Source organism: Choloepus didactylus, chromosome 2 (genome assembly GCF_015220235.1).
Source record: "Choloepus didactylus isolate mChoDid1 chromosome 2, mChoDid1.pri, whole genome shotgun sequence".
Classification (NCBI taxonomy): domain Eukaryota; kingdom Metazoa; phylum Chordata; class Mammalia; order Pilosa; family Megalonychidae; genus Choloepus; species Choloepus didactylus.
The window spans coordinates 133192430-133216421 of record NC_051308.1 but is presented as its reverse complement, the minus strand read 5'-3'; the positions used below and the strand labels follow the sequence as shown (position 1 = coordinate 133216421).

The 23992-nt window shown below is 36.5% G+C and overlaps 1 protein-coding gene across 5 annotated transcripts in view; it reads right to left on the bottom strand.

Annotated features, from left to right (window-relative positions):
- VAV3 (vav guanine nucleotide exchange factor 3) overlaps positions 1-23992 on the bottom strand; it is a 375496-nt gene that overhangs the window by 69770 nt on the left and 281734 nt on the right. For all 5 annotated transcript variants that reach the window (XR_005215287.1, XM_037826497.1, XM_037826494.1 and 2 more), the window contains one exon: positions 3970-4106. Coding sequence is in view for 4 of the 5 variants with exons in the window: in XM_037826497.1 (XP_037682425.1) it covers positions 3970-4106 (137 nt within the window). In the remaining variant the exon portion in view is untranslated. The remainder of the gene's footprint in view (positions 1-3969; positions 4107-23992) is intronic.

Sequence of the window (23992 nt, the reverse complement as noted above, 5' to 3'; positions counted from 1 at the left end):
AGGATATAGAATGAGGCTAAAGAATGGGGAGCAGTTGCTTATTATGAGCAGAATGTTCAACTAGGGTGAACTTAAATATTTGGAAATGGACAGGGGTGATGGTAGCATGTAATGAGAATAACTAACAGTGCAGGAAGGTGTGTGAAGGTGGTGGAAAGGGTAAGCTCAGAGTCACGCATGTCACCAGAAGGAAAGTTGGAGGTTAAAAGAAGGGAATGTATAAAACAGTGAATCTTGTGGTGGACAATGTCCATGATTAACTGTACAAATATTAGAAATCTCTCTCACGAACTAGGACAAATGTATGACACTATAACTAGAAGTTAATAATAGAGAGGCATATAGGGAAAAAATATATACCTATTGCAAACTATATACTACAGTTAGTAGTATTTTAACATTCTTTCATCAACAGTAACAAATGTACTATACCAAAACTATGAATCAGTAATGGGGGGGGGGGCGTGGTTAGGGTTATGGAGGATCTGAGTTTCCTTTTTTTGTCTTTATTTCTTTTCTGGAGTAGTGAAAATGTTCTAAAAATTGAAAAAAATATATAATTGTGTTGATGGATGCACAGCTGTATAGTGGTGCCATGGGCAACTGATTGTACACTTTGGATCTTTGGACAGTTGTATGGTATCTGAACAATCTCAATAATATATATATATAAAGAAGAAATAGATAACTTTAATAGTCTTATATATATTTTAAAAACAACAACAACAACAAAAAACTTTCCCATAAAGGAAACTCCAAGTCAAAACGGATTCACTGGTGATTCTACAAACATTTAAGGAAGAAATAATGACAATTCTATAAAAATTCTCTCAGAAAATTGAAGAAAATAGATCTCAATTCATTCTATGACCATTGCAGTATTACCAAAAACCAAAGATAGTACTATAAAGAATGCAAAGGAATAAGTAAAATTGTGTTTATTTACTGAAAATTTACTGCCTATACAAAAAAATCCTGTAGAATCTTTTAAAAAAACAAAACTACTAGAACTAACAAGTAAGTTTAGAATGGCTTTGGGATAAAAGATTAATATACAAAAATTAATTGTATTTCTGTATTCTAGGAATGAACAATAGAAATTGAAATAAAAAATACCATTCATAATAGGACAAAAAAAGACATATGAAATAATTAGACTTAAATCTGATGAAAGATGTGCAAGACCTGAATGATGAAAACTAGAAAATACAGCTCAGAAATCAAAGATCTAAATAAATGGAGACATATACCATATTCACTGGTCAACATTGTTAAGATGTGAATTCTCCCATATTGATCTACAATCAACATAATCCCAATAAAAATCCCAGCAGGGTTTATTGGTGAAATTGAAAGCTGATCTAAAATTCATATGAAATACAAAGGAACTAGAATAGCCAAATCAACTTTGGGAAAAACAAAAGCAAATTTGGAGACTAACACTGTCTTCTTCTAGAAGAAAATACAGAAGAAAGATTTTGTTACCTTTGGGTAGACAAAGATTATTTTAGAGACAATACCCATAGCATGATCCATAAAAGAACAAATTGACAAACTGGACAACATCAAAAGTAAAAACCTCTGCTTTATATATAACATTATTAAGGGAAAAAAAAGACAAGTCACAGACTAGGAGAAACACATGGAAATAATATATTTTAAAAAGGGCTTTTATCCCAAATATATAAAGAACCCATAAAACTCAGTAAGAAAACATACAAACCATCAAAAAATTTGAGCAAAGATTTCAAAAAACACTTCATCAATGGAGATATATGGATTTCAAATAAGCACATGAAAAGATGTTCAACATCATTTGTCATTAGGGAAATGCAAATCAAAACCATGAGATACCACTAGGCACCTATCAGAATAGATAAAATTAAAAAGACTGACCACAACAAATGTTAGCTGGTATATGGTGTATCTAGAACTCACATATGTGGCTGGTGGAAATGTAACATGGTACAATCACTTGGAAAAACAGTTTGGTAATTTCCACAAAAGTTAAACATATATCTATACACAATCTATCCATTCTACTCTGGGTATTCAACTCAGAGAAAAGAAAGCATATGTCCATACAAAGACTTATACCTGAATGTATAAGTTCTGAATATTCACAGGAGATTTATTGTTAATAGACCAAAACTGGAAACAACTCCAAATGTCCATCAACAGATTAACAGGCAAACAAATTGTGCTATATATATGGAATAATAATCAGCAATAAAAAGAAAGAACTATTGTTATACATTGCAATATAGTTGAATCTCAAGATAATTGTTAAATGAAAGAAGTCATATTAAAAAGCACGTACTAAAAGAAGTACTATATAAAATTCTAAAAAAAAGTAAACTTATCTAAAGTGATAGAAAGCAGGGCAACAGGTAGGGAGGCAACAGGTAGGGAGGGAGGGAAGGATTCAAAAGGGCACACAAGAACTTATGGGGCTGATGAATATGTTTATTATCTTGATGTAGTAATGGTTTCACTGGCATATACCTATGTCAAAATTTATCAAATTGTTCACTTAAAATATGTGCAGTTTTTTATATGTCAATTATATCTCAATAAAAATGTTTTTTAAAAAGTGGCATTAGTGACCAAACTAGAAATGGTTTCTGCAGGAGTCTGTATCATGAATAAGAGGAAGAAGCAATGCATGCAGACTACCCTCTCCAGAAGCTTGCAGGGAAGGGGCTAGGGAGCAGACACAGAAACAGGCTGCCGTATCTGGACAAAAGATTGAGTTATATGTGTTTTAAGGCAGCAAGAGCTTGAGTAAATTTTTATGCTGAAGAAAAGCATCCAGGGGAGAGAATGAAAGTAAAAATTTAGGGGAGAGGGGGCAGCGATGGAATATAGATGGGAAGGAACATCCCAGAAGAGTGATTAAGTCTTGAAAAAAGAGGACCCTTATGGGGACAAGTGCAGACATTTTTGTGGTTGGGGTAGGGGATATAGGAGTCAACTGAAGGTTAGTAGGATTTAAGTGTATTATTTGCTCTCTTTTCTGGGAAGAATGAGGTATAAGATGAACAGGATTCTTAAGAAGAATGGTGAAGCTTTCGAAAAGTCATTGCCTACAACAAATGAAATGGTGGTTGGAGACACGTGTTCAATCTAAAAGGAAGGTAGACAATGAAAAAGTTTTAAGCGAACAAAATGTCTGTAATTTACACATGTGCACAATGAATTGTCATCCAGCAGTTCTCTCTTTTCCCTTTCTTTACTCTCAGCCAAATTTCACTCATGTGCTGGTCTTTCAATTCCTACATTCCTCTTCCCTCAATGAACAATAGATTTTTTAACATATTCTGTTTTTTCTAACTTTGTTGGGAAATATTTCCAGCATACAAATGAAAACAGAGAATAATTTAATGAGCAGCAATGTTTTACCATCCAGCTTTATCAAACCTTAACATGATACCATATTTTGTTCACTTAGCAAAATCCTTGAACCAAATATAGGCTTACTACCAGCAAACATCAACATGTTCACTTACTTTTCACATTTCATATATTTCATGAAAAATGCCCAGAGCACCTCTGAGAATTTCAGGTATTAGTGTGGGTAGGCACAAATGAAATATGGCCAGAGATGGCGATTGGCAAGCTAATTAGGTAGTTTCCCTGAAGTGAACTGTTAATATATTAAAGCCATGCAAATTAGATCATACCCACAGGTCCTGGGTTTGGAAAAAATGCTCTGGCCAAGAATGAATTTTTAATAAAAATGGTAATTATGACTCACAGCACTGATTCCATTTTTCTTTAATACTCTCACCCCCTTTGCCACTTTGGCATTGGTAAATATGGGAAAGGTTAATACAAAATACTTATTTCTCCCCAAATCATATAAAATTTCTGAAGCAGAAAGCATTTGATCAGTTCTAATGATAAGAGCTTTAATTGCTAGCAGTAATAAACATCCATTAAATCTTAAATTTGTAATTTGGATAGTACCTGCCAAAACAGACTGTGTGCATCTCCTCTCAGAAGTTCAACTGTATCGCCTGCCTGGATGTGTAAAGGAGGTCCTTCATGAAGAGCTGGAGGTGGTGTGCCAGTATAGTTCCTAATGACCTGCATCTTTGGTAAACCTGAAAATAAGCAACATAAATCTTACAGAGTTGAGAAAATAACAGCATGTGAAGTTCAAATGCACTTAAAAAAAAGAGCAATTATTAGCATTAAAAAGTTTTAATACCATCAAGTCCAAGTAAACATCTGAAGTAGCTACAATGGAATGTCTTGCAACTTTCTCCTAGCTTGAGAAGGTAATGGAATAAGATGCACATTTATCCCCTGATCCCTTACATACTTTTCCTCTCCCTCATCATCAATCTCCTTTTAGTTGAAAAAATATTTCTCTTTCAGTTGATGCCTGCTTCATAAAAAACACATCAAGTACAGTTTAATGGAAAAGAATCAATTTTTTCATCAATTCTATCCTTCCTGCCTATTACTTTCCTCTTGGGCATTGGCTGATTTCATCACTAAGGAAGCTCACCCATTCTGTGTATGTATTACATTGCCCAGGATAAGGCTCATATCTTAAGGTTATCTTTGTAATTCAAAAGCAAAAAGGTGATGGATATGCCAGTGCAATACTTAAGACGTTTATATGGAGAAACCCTTCAGGCTCAAATTTAGGCTTGCAAAATATACCCAATAAAGGGAACATGTCTAAGCCAATAGCATCAACAATACTTGAAATACAGATCCATTCCTTTTCTTTATATTTCTTTGAATGTGCAATGAAGACCTCAGTTCAATATTTCTTTCTTGAGACTAGGAGCTTGAATTGCACATGGGTTTAACTTGTAACCCCAGAGACACCTTTTCATTTAGAGATGAAACTACTCCCTTCAAAGATAGAGTTCACTCATAAACACGATATTTGTTGCACATTGAGGGATATTTGTTGTGCAACATGGTATTTGTTGTACTTAAGTCATTGTTTATTATACTTCGAGATTTTTATTCTAATGATTGACCATGGTGAAGCTGTAACCAGTTGAAAATGCTACACTAAATATTTAAAGGAGGATGAATGGCTGTCATTCAGATCTAGATATCCAAATTACCCAGAAAAGATGTCAATACCCACATGAAATGCTCCAGCAAACAATTTAATAAGGTCTGTGAAATCCTTTTCATTAACCACTTCAGAGGGGGTAAAACATTCCAGAGAAAAGTGTTGCTGTAAATTAAACAGAACTGAAAAGTTTCAGTCAACACTTTCTTATCAATCCAGTCAATAAGAAGGAAGACGGACTGGAAAAAAAAAATACAAACACCACACCCTTCACCCCAATTTCAGCTGCTGTGACTGCTGAGGCATGTTATGAATTGCTACATCTCCCCATTGCATCAGTTCTTGGGCCACAGAACCCCTGGAGGGATGACTTTAATCCCACATCTTTCTGGAGTGTTTCCCCTGCCAGATGTTATAAGGTGTTGCTCCAACACAAATAACAGACCCTATCATCCTTTCCTCAAACAACACGGGCAAGGGGACTCTCCACAGTGAAGTGTTTATCAGATGCTTTCTCAACAAACTGTAAACGCCTTGACTATAGAGAAAGCTTGTTTTATACATTTAATTGCTGCAACTGTTAATTTAAAATGGAACCTAAATATCCCAAGCACACAACAACTGATTTAGAAGTCCAATACATTGAGTAGGATGCAATATAAAGCAGATTTTTAAAAACGGAGTCTTGTCTGTTCTCATACCTGCATGACAGTACATTTTGGGGGAACAGAGATGGGGTGAACCTCAGTTTCATTGTGCATTTCAAGGGCAAGGAAAGCATCTCATTCAGTTGGCTAACTGAATAGTTTTGCTTTGATGCCAGTTTTTAAATAGAGGTGAAAAGCAACAAGAAAGAATTTTTAAATTCGAAATAGCTGATGTAGCTTCAAATACTGGGGCCAGTCAGGTGTTCCGAAGGGCCCTGGCTGTCACTGCAGTTATCCCTCTGTTGCCAATACTCACAGGAATAAAAAGACAGAGTCACATGACAAATGATGGAAACAGCAGTTCTTTATCACCAACATGACCAACTTACTCCTTCTCAAGAAGAAATGACCAAAAACTCAGAGAGTGTTTAGAAAAAATAATGACTTGGATGATGTAAAATGCTCAAACTACATAAGAAGGCTGCAAAATGTCAGGCATGGAGCAATGCTGCTTCAAATTTCATATGGACTGTGTGCCCAAAACACACGGCCCAGTAAAATAGTAATAGTAAAACTGAACATGATACATATTAGCATACTCTGGTCAAGAAATAAGACCTAGCTATTCTGCAAAGTAGGAATAACAGACTTCATTTTTATTGTCTCACTTATTTCTGATACTTTTTCCATTTACTCTCTCCTACCATTACTTTCTTCTTGGAATGGGCTTCATTTGGGAAGCTGATATGGTAGCACACTAGCAAAGGGTATGTATATGGCTACCTCATTCCTAAAACAAAAATGTGTAACCCTCACCAGGAATAACGGTTGAGCCCAGGCTTTGGCAAAAAGACAATGCTACTAGCCTGAATTCACTCATATATTACTTGCAAAGTACAGTGTTTATTTGATATATATGCTTTTTATCTGGGATGAATTGTGAGTTTATGATGTAATGGAATTTATATGTGGGGGTCGATTGTTAGGATCATCTTTGGCTATTTATTTCTGATTGCTCAGCACTCCCTGTTTCAGCACTAGTTTCAGCACTATCTGTCATCAAGGCTAAAGGACTACAGAGATAAAACGACCAAAGGAATGAAGCAAGAGCAAAACGACATGATCTTGCTTCTGATGGCTGCATATAGTAGGTGACTGACAATACTGGTGAGATGAATGGTTGCATTCCAAAAGGCCCCTTTATATTTCTTTCTTTTACAAAAAAAGTCATGGTAACATTGCTAAGAAAGCAAACACAATCACATTAACTGATAGATAAAAATGCAATTAAAATATGAGAAGAGGGAGTGGGTTGAACTTCATGTCAACATTCAATCAACATAATTGCTAACAATCTATTGCCACAGCAGTCATCAACTTCATGAATGAGAACAAGAACAGAGAAGAAATTAGATTTACAGATGCTCATATTTCAAATAGCCATTTACTGTTGATTTAATGAAGTTTCCCTCTCCCCTTATAAAATAACCTGGACAGGTCCCAATCACTGCTTGAAAATGTCCGGGACAGAATATTCGCTACATGTCCCCATGACAACTCATTCACTTGTTAGGGTACTAACAAGGTCTTCCTGAAACATAGTCAAAAATCTCTATCTGTGTAACTCTTATACATTGACCTGCCTCCTTCCATCTGGAATTATGCTGAATAAAGCAAATCTCGTTTTTTATAGATTAACCTTTCAGAATTTGTTCAGGCTTAAAATCCCTAGTTTCTATTTTCCCTTAGCTATCCATGCTTCAAGTAATTCTGGAATGTAAAACCGTATAAACATAAAAGTAGAACAGCAGATTCTCTCATTGACACTGACAAATTTAAAATAAATAACCGGAGTATCCTAAAAATATAAATGTCATTACATTATAAACTAACAACTCATCCAAGAAAGCTGCTTCTTTCTTCTTGGGAAAACACAGGCCCAACAGTTGTTTCGTTTTTTTTCTGCTCCAGAATTTGTATTTACTGTGGATATATGTTGGTACAGTTACAGTGCTGTTTATCAAAATCTGAAAATTTATACTGGCATTAAATGCAAAATAGTTATATGTAATTTCAACATATACATTTTAGCCATCTTGGATGTTCCCAAAACTTCATATAATCAATTATCTTTATCTAAGGGAAAATGATTAAAACGGCTAAGCCAAAATTATATCTCTTGCCAAATCTTCAGTTACAAACTTGATTCCCCATTTCAGCTTGTTTTATTCCCTACAACAAATGCATTGGTGTACAGCAAACTATACCCTCGGTATATAACTGGTGAACAATTATGCCCTAAACTTTTGTTTGTACTAATTATGCTTGGCCTTAAATCAGACAAGGTTCCCAAGTCATCCTTATGCGTGAGGAATTAACACAAAGAAGTGGCAATATGCAAACAGCCCGTGATTGTTAAACTCCAGTAGATGCCATGGGGCTCAGGTTAATAAAACTGAAGCTGCATGTGGAACACTAGAGTTTCCCTAAACAATACATATGGATTATTTAAAAGGGGATCTGAAACAAGAATTTTCTTTCAAATCTGAACTCAATGCTTCTAAGGTTGATACATGCCACAAAATGCAAAAATGTGGTTTTTAATAAAAGTTAATTCTAGGTACAATCCTATTAGAAAATGTGCCAGATATAAACTATTTAACTGATAATTTTCACAAGAACCCTCAAACTTCAGCAAACATAACAGCTAACTGTACGAGCATTGAGCACCATGCCTTCTAAGCAGGGCATGGAAGAGTGATGGCCACAATATAGATTAGCATCTCTTCAGGATGCTGATATCACTGCCCTGATGCAATGGGATTCCCTGGGGCAATAACTCAGAGGACAGTGCTGTACAACAGATAAATGGGGTGTCAGGAATGTGCTGACCTTTCACCTCTGAGGCCTAATTTAAAATCTAAACACAGCCACATTAAAAAATAATTAAGTTTTCCTAATGTCAGAGGGTGTAGTTGTTTTATCCTGGGAAACTGATCACAAGCATAACATATCCACTCATTCATTAAAAGTGTCTTGACATTCTCTAAGTGTTGGGCATGGCTCAACAGAGCAAGGGCATGCTTCTTGCCCACGGAGAGCCTACAGCCCATGAGCACACAGCCAGGTGAGCTCAAAGGCAACACTACAACTGGCCTGTGCCAAGTCTGATTTGATACAAATTGGGTAGGATCTGAAACATGTATTTTACTTTTCTACAAGTTTCCTAGATGTGGTGTCCAAACTCTAGCCAGGTTTAGGCATCATATTCTTGCAGACACATTTGCAAAGCACCATGGTCAACATCCACCACTTCCACACCTCTTTTTGAAAAAAAAATTCAGTTAATTAAGTGCTGTCTGGTATCTTACCAACTAAACCCTCCTTGAATTAACATCTGGGCTCTTCTTATTCATGCTTATACAATCTAAGCTTCCAGTCTCTATGATCACCCTGAGTGGACTGAGCAGCTGGCATGCTGGGTGGCTGAGGTGCCGGACGCTGGGCTTTGGCCGCCCATGGCAGCTTACAGAGCTATTTCCAGCCAAGCACTGCCCTTTCATTCACTTGTCATCCTGTAGGAGCAAAAGAAGCCTCAGAAAGAAAATCATCTGTTACAACAGCAGCAGAGAATTTTGTGGAAAACGAACTGCTCTAAAGAACTAATTTCCCAAAGGGAACACTCTTTTTCAATGATTTTGAATTTTTTCACCAAGTAAAACCTACTTTACTTTTGTAAACAGTAATGAGTCAAATGAAGGAAATAGTACTGTCACTGCTCATATGAAAACAAGCATCAGCCAGAAATATCTTCCCCTAACTTAAAAATACGGACTAATCAGTCTTTGGCACTACCTATTGGTATATTATTGAACTGAGGGTGAACCATATGCCTTTTGGAAGCTATTTTTCTCAACATTAAAAAGATTTTACTGTGGCTATCAAATGCAAAGGAACTTTATACAATTTGTATCTTACTTTAAAATCCAAGCAAATTTGGCTTTCCAGCCTATAGTATATGTACATTTTAGTGAAAAAAAATATTTCTCCCTAAAATTTTTACATAAGATCAAAGCTCTAGGAGCACAGGCCATGTTGATGTTAAGGCCTTCAGACTCCTAGCAAACAATGATTCCTGGGGATGTGGAGTCCAGTTTGAGGAGCACAGCCCCGAGTGATCTCCACATTTTCTTTAAAGGTAGAAAACGAACACAATCACAGTTTCAAAGTGAGGGCAAGACCACCCAATCTAACTGCCTCATTTCCTATATCATAAAACTAAGAACCAAAGTGTCAAGTGCATTGCCTAAAGCCAAACAGCTACTTAGAGGCAGAAATGGAACCAGAACCCCATTTACCCACTCCTAGTTCGGTCCACCCCACTTCACGGTAGCAATTACTGGAACCCAAAGGGAACAAGCTTGTAGGGAGAAGGGGCCGTATGACCCTGACTGACTGATTTAAGTTTGGGGATGAGGAATCCCTGGTGGATGTACAGTATTACCTTTGGAAGCAGGAAAGGAAGGAGAACTCTACTTCAACTGGTGAGATGTTGAGAGCACCCCAACAAGCCTTGATGAATTCTAGGAGGAAGGTAACAACTCCCACTGGTATATTCTAAAGACAAATCCTCAAAAACCCCTCAAATTAAAAAAAAAAAAAAAATCACTGCACTAGACAATCTATGGAGCTCTCAGTGCTTGATATGCCCCCACACAATTCTATGGATCTGTGGAAAAGTGGCCACATGCAGTTCTTTCCGCCTAAATGTATAATCACTTACACCACGTCGTTCTATTATCCTGGCCACACACAGCGGACCAGGGATGGTGATGCAGCCAAAAATCGTAATAAATAGGTTGACCATGTTTGACATCAGTGGACAAGGAGGTGGCTTTTAGGAAGACTGTCCAAAAGGGCAGTCCTCAATGAGGATGATAAACAAACCCATCAAAGTTGCTCTTACAGAGCATGAAAATGGTAGGTCACCAGGGAGCAGCGGTTTCTAACATCCGAAAAGAAAAGATGACTGAGATGACCAATGCCATTACCGTGGTTCCAATTCCCATGAAGCCTGCCGGACTCTCCCCTTCATGGAAAGTACTGAGATCCAGAGTGACTTTTCAGATGATTTCCTGGGCTGTGTTTTAACCTTAGCATAAGCCCCCACCCAAAGCAACTGAGCATGTTTCTTTCTTGCAACAAAATGTACTTTTACCAACCCAGTCATAAGGAATATCTAAGAGATAAGATAACAGGGAAAATGTAAATAATAATTAAGGGCACTTTGCAATAACCCAGTTTTCCCTCTTTATTATAAGGGTTCATTTAATTATTCAACGAGTATTTATAGATCACTCAAGTGTAGGCCTAGTTACTGGGAATGCAGCTATAAATAAGCTCGACCAGGTCCCTCTCTCAAAGTGGTCATAGTCTAATGAAGGAGACTAACAGGAAAACAAATAAATGTGATAATACTGGATAATATAAGGAAGAATTTAGAAAAAGGTGCTAGATCAGAAAGTGACTGGGGGTGTGGGGACTGCTTTAAGGGAAGATGATCATGTCAGCAAACATTTGGGAGGAAAACTTAGGCAAGCAGAACAATAAACATGAAGAATTACAGAGTGGAATGAGCTTGAAGTAATTGAGAACAGTAAAATGTCATGGGCATTGCATGAAAGCAACTGATAAAATTTAAAATGGATAAAATGCTGTCTCCAGGGTCTAGCCCATTTCATCACTCCTTTCCTATACTCATCTGTTAAATTATTTGAAATTTATCGAATAAGTCAAGCTCTCCATAACACATTGACCTCTTCCTGGCATATACTTGCTCTTGTCTGTACACCCAGCCATCTAAGGAAAGAAAATCTGACCTACTCTTCCTGTTTCTTAAAACTGTAACATCACTTCTGCAAAAAATACTCAGATTCCCCAAGTGTGGGTCATGCTCCCTTAGATGTCCATGTTTACTGATGCAATAACACATATTACACTAAAATTGTTTATTTAGCTAGTACAAAATATGTATACTAGAGCATAAGTACCTTTCCACGTACAGTCTTTATGTTCATTTTGTATATACTAGACTCTGACCACCTTGATGGCAGGGACTGTGTTCTTTACTTCAATAAATTCTGTTGAATGTAAGAAGGAAGGTAGCTCTACTTCTCCCCCAATGACCACCCTTCCAAATGCACATGCCTTTTCATATTCACACAATCCATCAGGTCAAAAGCTCTGTTGATTCTATCTCCAAAATATCTCTGTAATCAATCATTAGTTTTTAAACTGGCCTTTCCCCCTCTACTCTTCTAATGCTACAATCTGTCCTGCACATAACAGCCTGAATAACTATTTTTAAACATAGATTATACAATATCTCATTTTAAAATCATTCTCACTGTTCTTACATTTAAATCTGAACTAATGGCCATAGAATAGAAAAATTATTTTCTGGCCCCTGATAACTTTCCAAACTCATCTTGTGCCGATCTTACACTTGCTCACTGTTTTTAGGCATACTGACCTTCTTTTAGTTGCTTAAGCACCCCGAGCACATAGGACCAGTATTCAGTATGAAACTTATTTTGTAATTCATATATATATTTGTTTACTTGTGTTCCTTCTCCTTTCCTTTTTAAAACATATTTTAAATATATTTAAATGCACTGCCTAAATTTGTATAAGCCTTTATTTTCATAATCAAATAAAAATTTTAATAATAAAATTTCACTTTTTATTGGTATTGCAGAACAAACTACCACTTCATCATTAGTTTGACTTCCTTTTAAACTATTTGAATTTATTTCTGCTTTTACCTATAACTATCAATATGCCACAGGTAACAAACTCTGCATGAAATAAAAGCATTTTAACATGCAAAATTTTTAATACATTTTTTTAAAGTCCTTAATAGTGGCTCTTTTAGTAATTGACACTGACTGTGAATATCCTTTGAATTAGGTGACTTGCATCATTTATGGTAAGTTTTTTCCTTTCTCTACACTCAAATGATAATCAAAACAAAAAAACATAAGCTCTAACAGATAACTTTCTAAAACATAGTCTTTTCCAGTCTCATCCTTCCACTCCTCTTGCTCTTCTATTTTTTTCTTTTCTCTTGATCCTGACATACTTGCTTGAGTTATGGACAGCATATTAAACGGCATTTCCAAAAAGATTCAGATGTGTGCAGACACGATTTGTTGATTTATAAGTTAAAATGAACAACCTATGTAATTGGTATTCCTGACTGGTAAAGTTTCAGAGAAAGCAAATGACTCTGGACCATCATTTGTGATGTGCTGCTTTTTTTAAGTGGCCAGAGACCCTTAAATCAGAGACCAACAATCAACATGTCTACATAACAATGCACATAAATTGAACAATACTGTGATGGTTGGGTTCATGTGTCAACTTGGCTAGGTGACCCAGCTGTCTCGTCAAGTGCACACTGGCCTGACGATTGCTGTTAGGATATTTGAGGCTGGTTAATAAACCAACGGGCTGGTTTGCTGGATCATCAGTCAATTGACCGCAGCTGACTGATGACTCATCAAGGGGCGTGCTTCCACAATGAGAGAATGCAATTGGCTGGATTTGGTCTGCGTGATCAGCCGGTTTGTTGGATCATCAGTCAATTGACTGCGGCTGACTGATGACTCATCAAGGGGCGTGCCTTCCACAATGAGAGAATGCAATTGGCTGGATTTGGTCCGGGTGATCAGTTGAAGGCTTATAAGCCGGACAGTTAGAGAACCTTCACTTCTTCTTCGGCTGCCCAGTGAAGCATTTCCTGCGGAGCTCGTCGAAGTTGCTGGTTCATTTCCTGAGGAGTTCGTCGAAGTTGTAGGTTCGTTTCCCAAGGAGTTCATCGGACATCTTCCTTGGAGTTGACAGTTTGCTGACGGCTCTGCAGAATTTGGACTCGTGCGTGCCCGCAGTTGCGTGAGTCACTTTTACAATTTGATAATCAGAGACATCTCTCATTGATTCTGTTTCCCAAGAGAACCCTAACTAATACAAATACCTTCACCCTACTTATGAACATCCTTCAATAATAAACTTCTGAAATAGGAAAAAGGAAAGTAGAAGGATAGTGTACTCTTTATAAAATGGTACTAAATGGAAAACATTAACTTGGAAGAACATCCAACCTGCTAAATCTTTACACTATTTTATGTACCCACTTTCAAATTCTGAGGCTCCATAACCAGTACAAGAGCTTACAGGTAATTCTAAGATTTAGTCCCTCCTCTATTGGTTTACCCTGTTTTGTTTCTTCTCTTAAACTTCTTCTGAAGTGGAAAAACAGCCAAGTCAGATAAAACCATTTAGTTAAAATGTAATGTGTTCAGATGTGAGCTGTCAGGGTATATAAATATATCAGTTTAAAATCAAGTGAATACCTATTACTCAAAACCAGTAATGTTTCATAGGAGAAGGCTGGCTGTGTATCTTCATTTTAACATGGTACAATTTTTGCGGAAATTCCTTCTTACTGGGGCCAAAGATCAACAATGAACATATCAACATAATGTACATAAACTGGCTTCCAGGGAAGATGGCAAAGTAAGGAACTCCAACTCTGAATCCCTCCACCAACAAGATTAAATAGTAAGGAACTGTCTGTGACAACTATGTTGAATCTCTGGAGGCCAGAAGAATACTTAAAGCATCCAGGGAAGAACGGGAGGGAGAGGCTGATAAATTATGGGAAAGAACAGTAAATTGCCCTCTTGGCACTACAGCTACTAGAGTCCATCCCCTCTCTCATGGCAGGCTAGATCACTGGTAATGGAAAGGGACATAAAAATCCTCTTCCCCAAGGCCAGTGGTAAGCACACACGGCCAATCACTGATCACAGTTTTTGATTAGTGAATTCGGATTGCTGGGTCCTGGGTCTGAGGGAAGCCATTACTTCAACCTTCCCAAAAAAGGAGGCAGAGATGGAAGAGATTTAAAGATGCAGTGCTTCATCAGAGCTGCAGGGAGGGGGACAGTTTGCTGAAGGGGTACATTTGCTGGGCAGGCCAGAAAAGCTCAACATTGGGAAAGGTCAAAGATGCTCTTAGCATTCTTGCTGACCCCCTCCCCAGGGCACTTTGGAGCAGGACAGCACCCACTTCATGGGTCCCTAGCTCTGTTTTGCCTGGGAAAGACTGACTTTGGAAAGTCCTCTATGGGATGACCTGCCTCTCAGAATTTGCCCTCTAGTCAAAAGCAGTTTGAGACAATAAAAGTAGTGTAAGAAACTATAAAAGGGAACAATCTGGGGCAAAGACTTGCTGGCTTCAAACACCCAGGAAAGGGAGGTCTGTCTCCTGGGAAACAGAGGGAACAACAAAACTCCTATAAACAGGGGAGCTCCAAAACAACTAACAAGGAAAAGCCTAGAAGAAGACAAAGACCCAGAAAGATAGGGAAAACCCTGTATACTGCATTCGCTTTAGGCAAACCTTCCAGATAGGAGAGCTAAAGCTCAAGAAAATTTCTGTCTTATTATCAAGTGGTTACAAAACAAAGAAATAAACAACCTAGGGAATAAATCCCAGAGTTAACTTTTTAAACTATTAAAATGTACAGGGTACCACAAAAGAGTATAAGACAAAGAAACAAGAAATGATGACCCATCCAAAGGAAGAGGATAAAAATACAGAAAACACCAATGAAGGAGACCAGAAATGTGGACATACTGAACAAAGCCTTTAAAAAAATGATCTTAAAAATGCTCAAGGAGATGAAGGAAAATACAGAGAAAGAACTAAAGGATATCAGGAAAACAATGAATGAGCAATAGGAGAATCTTATTAAAGAGATAGAAATTTTAAAAAGGAACCAAACACAATTCCTGGGGCTGAAGACCAGGATGACTGAAATCAAAAATGCCCATGAGGGTTTCAGGAACAGACTGGAGATGGCAGAAGAGAGAATCAGTGAAATCAAGGACAAGACACCTAAAATGTGACAGGCTGAGGAACAGAAAAGAAAAAGAATTATAAAAAGCATCAGTAGCCTAAGACACTGATGAGACACAATCAAGAATACCAATATAGGTATTATGGGAGACTGAGAAGGAGAAAAAAAGAAAGAAGTAGCAGGAATACTCCAAGAAATAATGACAGAAAACTTCCCAAATTTAGCAAAAGGCATGAATATACACATTCAAGAAGCTCAGGGAACACCAAATAGGATAAACATGAAGGAAAATATACCTCATCAAATATTGATTACACTACCAAATGCAAAGGACAAGGAGACAGTTCTGAAAGCTGCAAGAGAAAAGCAATGTGCTACGTACAAGGGAGTCCAAATTAGTTTGAGTGCCAACTTCTCACCAGAAATTATGGAGGCAAGAAGGCTGAAATACTTAAAGTACTGACAGAAAAAAAAAACTGCCAGCCAAGAATTTTATGTCTGATGAGACTCTCATTCAAAAATAAAGGAGAGATTTAAGAATTTCTCAGACAAACAAAAATTGAGGGAGTTCATCACCACTAGATCTACCCTACAAGCAATGCTAAAAGGAATTCTTCAAACTAAAGGGAAAGTACACTAGACAATGTTTCAAAGAAATGTAAAGAAATAAAAACCTGTGGTAAAGGTAACAATTTGGGTAATCATAAATGCCAGTATTTTTATATTGTATCATTTTGCATGTAACTCCAATTCTTCTTTCTACAGCTGCTAAAGTTCAAATGCTTAAAAAGTAAGATAAGTCTATGGTTTGGATGTACCATGTACAAAGATATAAACGTTAACAAGTACAAAAAAATGGTGGGGGGCAGACACATAGAAGAAAAATATATGTTCATGCTATTGAAGTTAAGTTGGTATCAAATCAAATATGACTGTTGGATATTTAGGATGTTAAATTTTAACCACATGCTAACCACGGGTAAAACAGACAAAAAATTTATATCAAGAGAAATGAGAAGGTTCTCAATTTGATACAACACAAAAAAATCAAATAAATATAAAGGCAGGCATTAATAGAAGTGAGGGACAAAAAAGGTATAAGATTTACAGATGATAAATAGTGAAATGGCAGAAGAAAATCCCGTATTATCAGTAGTAACTCTAAATGTAAATGGATTAAACTCCCCAGGCAAAAGACAGAGATTAGCAGAATGGATTAAAAAAAGAAAAGCATGGCCCAATTATATGCTGTGTGCAAGAGACTCACCTTAAATTCAAAGATACAAGTAGCTTGTGGGTGAAAGGATGTAAAAAACATACCATGCAAATAGTAACCAAAAGAGAGCTGGGTGGCTATGCCAATATCAGACAAAATAGACTGTAAATCAAAAACAGTTACAAGGGACAAACATGGTTACTATATACTGATAAAAGGGATAATACAACAGGAAGATGTAACAATAATAAATATATATGCACCTGGAAGCAGAGCTCCCAGAATATATAAAGCAAATACTGACAGATTTGAAGGGAGAAATTGACAGTTCTACATGAAGAATAGGAGGCTATAATACATCATTCTCAATAATGGATAGAACATCTAGAAAGAAGATCAATAAGAAGTACAAGATTTGAATGATACTGTAATCTAACTAGACCTAAGAGACATATATATAACCCAACATAAACAGATTACACATTCTTCTCCAGTACACATGGATGATTCTCCAGAATAGACCACAGGTCACAAAACAAGACTCATAAATTAGAAAAATATTGAATTCATGCAATGTATATTCTTCTAACCAAAACAGAATAAAGCTAGAAATCAATAACAGAGGGAAAAATGCAAAACTCACAAATATTTGGAAATTAAACAACATAGTCAATGAGTTAAAGAGAAAAACAGAAGTGAAATTAGGAAATATCTTGAGGTGAATGAAAAAGAAAATACAACATACAAAACTTATGGGATGTGGCAAAGGCAGGGCTGAGAGGGAAATTTATAGCTCTAAGTGCTTACATCACCAAAGAACAAAGAGTTCAAATCAGAAGCCTAACCCCAAAGCAGAAAGAACTATTAAAAGAAGAATGAACTAAACACAAAGTGAGCACAAGGAAGAAAATAAAAAAGATTAGAGTGGATATAAATGAAATAGAAAACAAAAAATGACAGTGCAAATCAACAAAACCTAAAGTTGGTTCTTTAAAAAGACCAATAAAATTGACTAACTTTTAGCTAGACTGACCAAAAAAAAAAAAGGCGGGGGGGGGGGGAGAGGATACAAATAATGAAAATCAGAAATGAAAAGGGGGACACTACCTTACCCACTGAATAAAAAGGACTATAAGAAGATATTATCAACAACTGTAATCCAATAAGTTAGATAATCTACATGAAATGGACAAATTCTTACAAACACACAAACTACCTACATTTACTGAAGAAATAGAAGATCTCAACAAACCAATGACTAGTAAGGTGATTGCATTTGTAATGTAAAAAAAATCTCCCAACAAAGAAAAGCAGGACCAGATGGATTCACCAAGGAATTCTACCAAACATTCCAAGAAGACTTAACACCAATTCTGCTCAAACACTTCCAGGAACTTGAAGAGGAGAGAATACTTCCTAACACATTCTACATGGTTACATCACCTTCATACCAAAGCTGGATAGTAACACAACAAGAAAAGAAAACAATAGACCAATATCTCTAATGAATATAAATGCAAAAATCCTCAACAAAATACTAGGAAACCAAATCCAACAGTATATTAAACAAATTATATACCCTGATCAGGTGGGATTTATCCCTGGTATGTGAGGCTAGTTCAACATAAGAAAATCAATTAATGTAATAAGCCAAATTAACAGAATGAAGGGGGAAAAAAAACATGATCATCTAAATTAGTACAGAAAAGGCATCTGACAAAATACAGCACCCTTTCTTGATAAAAGCAATTAGAACCCTAAGAATAGAAGGAAACTTCCTCAACTTGATAAAGAGCATATAAGAAAAGCCCATAGCCGAGATTCTACCTAATGGTGAAAGACTGAAAGCCTTCCCTCTAAGAACAGGAACAAGACAAAGATGGCAAGAAGTGTTTCCATATACAAGCAATGAACAATCAGAAGAAGAAATCAAGAAAAGAATTCCAGTTACAATAGCAACTAAAAGAATAAAATATCTAGGCATAAATCTAACCAAGTGATGCAACGGACTTGTACACACAAAACTACAAAACATTGCTAAAAGAAATTAAAGAAGACCTAATTAGATGGAAGAACATTCTGTGTTCATGGATTAGAAGACAAAATATCATTAAGATCTCAAAGCTACCCAAAGCAATTTATAGATTCAATGCAATCCCTAACAAAATCCCAACAACCTTATTTGCAGAAATGGAAAAGCCAGTCATCAAATTTATACTGAAGGGTATGGGACCCCAAATAGCTAAAGCCATCTTATAAAAGAAGAATGAAGTTGGAGGACTCACACATCCCGATCTTAAAACTTACTACAAACTCAGAATTGAATCGTAGAACATAGCCTAACATGGACATAATAATTGTAATAGTCCCTAGATTGTAAGCTCTTACAGCAGTTAACTCTATCCCTGAATTGTAATGCCTATCTCTAAACTTTGAGATGCTGATCCCCTAGCGTATAACCTGATTGGTCTCTGGAACAATGCATATCTCTGAGACACCTGAAACTCAGAGCTAGAGCTCGGCAGATATGAATGTCAGTATTAGTGCATACAGCCACTGTCAAAAAAAAAAAAAAAAAAAAAAGCTGAAAAAGAGCCCAGACTTCAATTAGTGACACGAATGAAGCAGGTCTGGTTAAGACCAAAGGGTAAAGGTTGAAACTGACTGTGTTTTAAAACTTCAACTTCCATATGAGACCAAGAGAAGAGATATCTATTTGGTACAGGATCTAAATTTTCTAAATGGTACAACTCTACAGTCGATTTGTTCAAACACCACAATTGCGTGGAACTTTGAATAGGAAGTGAGATACGGTAGGTTAGTATAGGCTGGAGTGAAATAGTGACACATCCCAGAGTAATTTGGGCAGATAATAAAAAATATATTTACAGCCTCCCCCTCCCCAGCCCCAAGGATCCGGGGGAAGGTGCGGATGTGTTGGACATCCTCACCTGGACTGGTGTTGATGCTGTCACAAACACTGGGACTGGCGGTTTGATGTGCTGAGCCCTCGATCATGGGACTTGCCCTTATGAAGCTCGTTACCGCAAAGGAGAGTCTAAACTTGCATGTAATTGTGCCTAAGAGTCTCCCCCTTACTACCTCTTTGTTGCTCAGATGTGGCCCTCTCTCTCTCTAACTGAGCCATCTCGACAGGTGAACTTGCTGCCCTCCCCCCAATGTGGGACCCGACTCCCAGGGTTGTAAATCTCTCTGGCAATGCAGAATATGACTCCTGGGGATGAATGTGGACCGGCATCGTGGGACTGAGAGCATCTTCTTGACCAAAAGATGCAAAATGAGACGAAATGGTTTCAGTGGCTGAGAGATTTCAAATGGAGTTGAGAGGTCACTCTGGTGGACATTCTTATGCACTATACAGATAACATGTCTTGGGTTTTAATGTATTGGAATAGCTAGAAGTAAATACCTGAAACTACCAAACTCCAACCCAGCAGTCTGGACTCCTGAAAACAATTACATAATAATGTAGATTACAAGGGGTGACAGTGTTATTGTGAAGATCTTGTGGATCACACCCCCTTTATCTAGTGTATGGATGAACAGAAAAATGGGGATAAAAACTAAAGGACAAAGGAGGTGGAATGGGGGGATGATTTGGGTGTTCTTTTTTCACTTTTATTTTTTATTCTTGTTCTGGTTCTTTCTGATGTAAGGAAAATGTTCAGAGATAGATTGTGGTGATGAACACATAACTATGTTATCATACTGTGGACAGCGGATTGTATACCATGGATGATTGTATGGTGTGTGAATGTATTTCAATAAAACTGAATTTAATAAAAATAAAATAAAATAAAAAAAAACTTACTATAAAGCCACAGTAGTCAAAACAGCATGGTACTGGCTGTTAGACAAATAGACCAATGGAGTTGAATTGAGAGTTCAGAAATATACCATCACATCTATGGCCAATTGATATTTGACAGGGCTCTCAAGTCCACTCACTGGAACAGAATAGTCTCTTCAACAAATGATGTTGGAAGAACTGGATAATCATATGCAAAAGAATGAAAGAAGACCCATATCTCAAACCTTATACAAAAGTTAACTCAAAATGGATCAAAGACCTTAATATAGGAACCAGGACCATAAAAGTCCTGGAAGAAAATGTAGGGAAGCATCTTTAAGACCTTTTGGTAGGCAATGGTTTCTTAGACTTTACACCCAAAGTACAAGCAATGTAAGGAAGAATAGATAAATGGGACCTCCTCAAAATTAAATACTTTTGCACTTCAAAGAACTTTCTCAAGAAAGTGTAAAGGCAACCTACTCAATGGGAAAAAATGTTTGGAAACCACATACCCATTAAGGATTTAGAATATATAAAGAAATCCTACAACTCAACTATAAAAAGACAAACAACCAAATTTTAAAAATGGGCCAAAGACTTTAATACACATTTCTCCAAAGAGGAAAAAAAATGGCTAAAAAGCACATGTAAAAATGATCAACATCACTAGCTATTAGGGAATTGCACATCAAAACCACATGAAATATTATTTCACACCTATTAGAATGGTCACTATTTAAAAAACAAAATAAAACAGAAAACTACAAATATTGGAGAGGATGCAGAAAAATAGGAACACTCATTCACCGCTGGCAGAATATAAAATGGTGCAGTCATTGTGGAAGACAATTTGGCAGTTCTTCAGGAAGCTAAGTATAGAATTTCCATCCTGCTACTAGGTATATACCCAGAAGAACTGAAAGCAAGGACACAAACAGACATCTGCATACTGATGTTCATAGAGGCACTATTTACAATTGCCAAAAGATGGAAGCAACCCAAGTGTCTGTCAAACAATGAATGGATAAACAAAATGTGCTATATACAGACAACAGAATATTGTTCAAGCTGTAAGAAGGAATAAAGTCCTGACGTGCGAAAACATGATGAACTTTGAGGACATTATGTTGAGTGAAATAAGCCAGGCACAAAAGGACAAATACTGTATTAACTCACCGATTTGAAACAGTTACAATAAGCAAACTTATAGATTCAGAATCTAGATTATCAATTGCCAGAGGATGGGGTGAGGATAGGGAATGGGAAATTAAGGCATAAAATGTACAGAGTTCCTGTTTGGAATGATGGAAATGTTTTGGTAATGGATGGTGGTGATGGTAGCACAACATTGTGAATGCAATTAACAGCACTGAAATATATATCTGAATAAGGTTAAAAAGGGAAATGTCAGATTGCATATATGGTAACAGAATAAAAATAGTTAAAGAAATCCATGGATCTACAGTATACAAAGAGTGAACCCTAAGTTAAACCATGGACTTTAATTAATAGTACAATTATAAAAATGTACTATCATTTGTAACAAATGTTCCATAGCAATGCAAGATAATGGTGGAGGTATATGGAAATTCTGTATTTTATCCATGATTGTTCTGTAAACCCACAACTTCTCTAACAAAGAAAAAAAAAAAATGTACATAAACCGAAAAAAAAAAATGCTGTCTTCTCCAGAACTTTCCTGCTTAACACTGTACAAGGAAGAGGGAATGATAACATACACCATGATAAGTTGTGTATTCTTTTGAAATAATATTACTGTTCTGACAGTGGTAACCCTTTACACATATATGGCATAGTGACTGTATCTAAGAAGCTTCTTGAGAAGATTTAGTCAAATATTTTCATTTACATATGAAACAACTTAAGTCCTGCTGCATACATCTAGCTAGAAATAAAAATGGAGTCCTTTCCAACAGTGTTCTATCACCTAATGAGTGTGGAATCCTAGGTCGAACAGGATAAACAAGGGAAGATTATGGAAAGATCACTTATGATTTTTTCAGATTTTAATACTTAATGAATAAATCCATACATTTTCCAAAGGAAGCTGGGAAAGGATCAGATTCAAACTACTACAGTGGGAAAGAAAGTTTAATAAGTACCAACAGATCCTTCAAACTATTTATGGAAGTTCACAGATTTAGTTTCAAAATTTTCATAGCCTTGGAATTTTCATCTAAGGAATATATATTCTATCTCCTTCTATGAACTGATTGGTAATATTAAAACTCTAAGGTATTAGCCTATAAGCTAACATCCACAATTTTCAAATTAAAATATTGGAAATGTGCACAGAATACTGACTTCACGGATAATAGTGGCATTTCTTTGTCCTTCAACATCTCAATTTCTTTTCTCACTTTCCCATTAATTCTACTTCTCCTCCTGGCATTTTTCCTTTATGATTTAGCTTCTTTCTCTCCCTAAATTTTAGTTCCCCATTGTTTTTCTACATAAAGAGCTTCTTCCGCCAACTTTAAATAAGAAAATTGTTGCTATAGTTTCAATTTGTTCAAATGTAGTATAATAAGCTATTTAAATGGTTGGACATACAGTTCTTCTAATCATATGGAAAATAACAATGAAATAGAGCATACATCCTAGGGGTATAATAAAAATATGAAAAGGTAATAATTATTAAAACGTAAACTTCAGACTACAAAGGAAAATGCCAATGTTAAAACAATAAGAAATTAGGACAAGAAGTTATGAATCATCTAGGAGGCAGTTGCACTAGTAAGAACAAGTTGTGCATGGAAAAGACAGTGAAATAGAACTTTTAGTTTTGCCTCATTTCTCAATTAAAACACCAGTGACAATCAGGGCAAAGTTCACATCCAATTAGTTTACAAAAATTTTTAAATGTAATGCATAATATACTAATACTGTACGTAATTCTAAAACCAAACCATTGTTGTCTCACTAACTTTATTTACCATGGGAAATGGCTGACTAACAATGAACTCCTCCTAAAGTCTTGGATATAGTCTGATCACTTCACTTATATGTTTCTTGCTGCTTGTGCCGGTTTGAATTTATTATGTCCCCCCAAACTCCATTATCTTTGATATAATCTTGTGTGGACAGAGGTATCAGTGTTGATTAGATTGTAATTCTTTGAGTGTTTCCATGGAGATGTGCCCTACCCAACTGTGGGTGATGACTCTGATTGGATAATTTCCATGGAGGTGTTGCTCCGCCCATTCGGGGTGGGTCTAAGTTGATCAGTGGAGCCATGTGAATGAGCTGACATAACAGAAGGAACTCAGTGCAGCTGAGAGGGACATTTTGAAGAGGAGCTACAGCCAAGAGGGACACTTTGAAG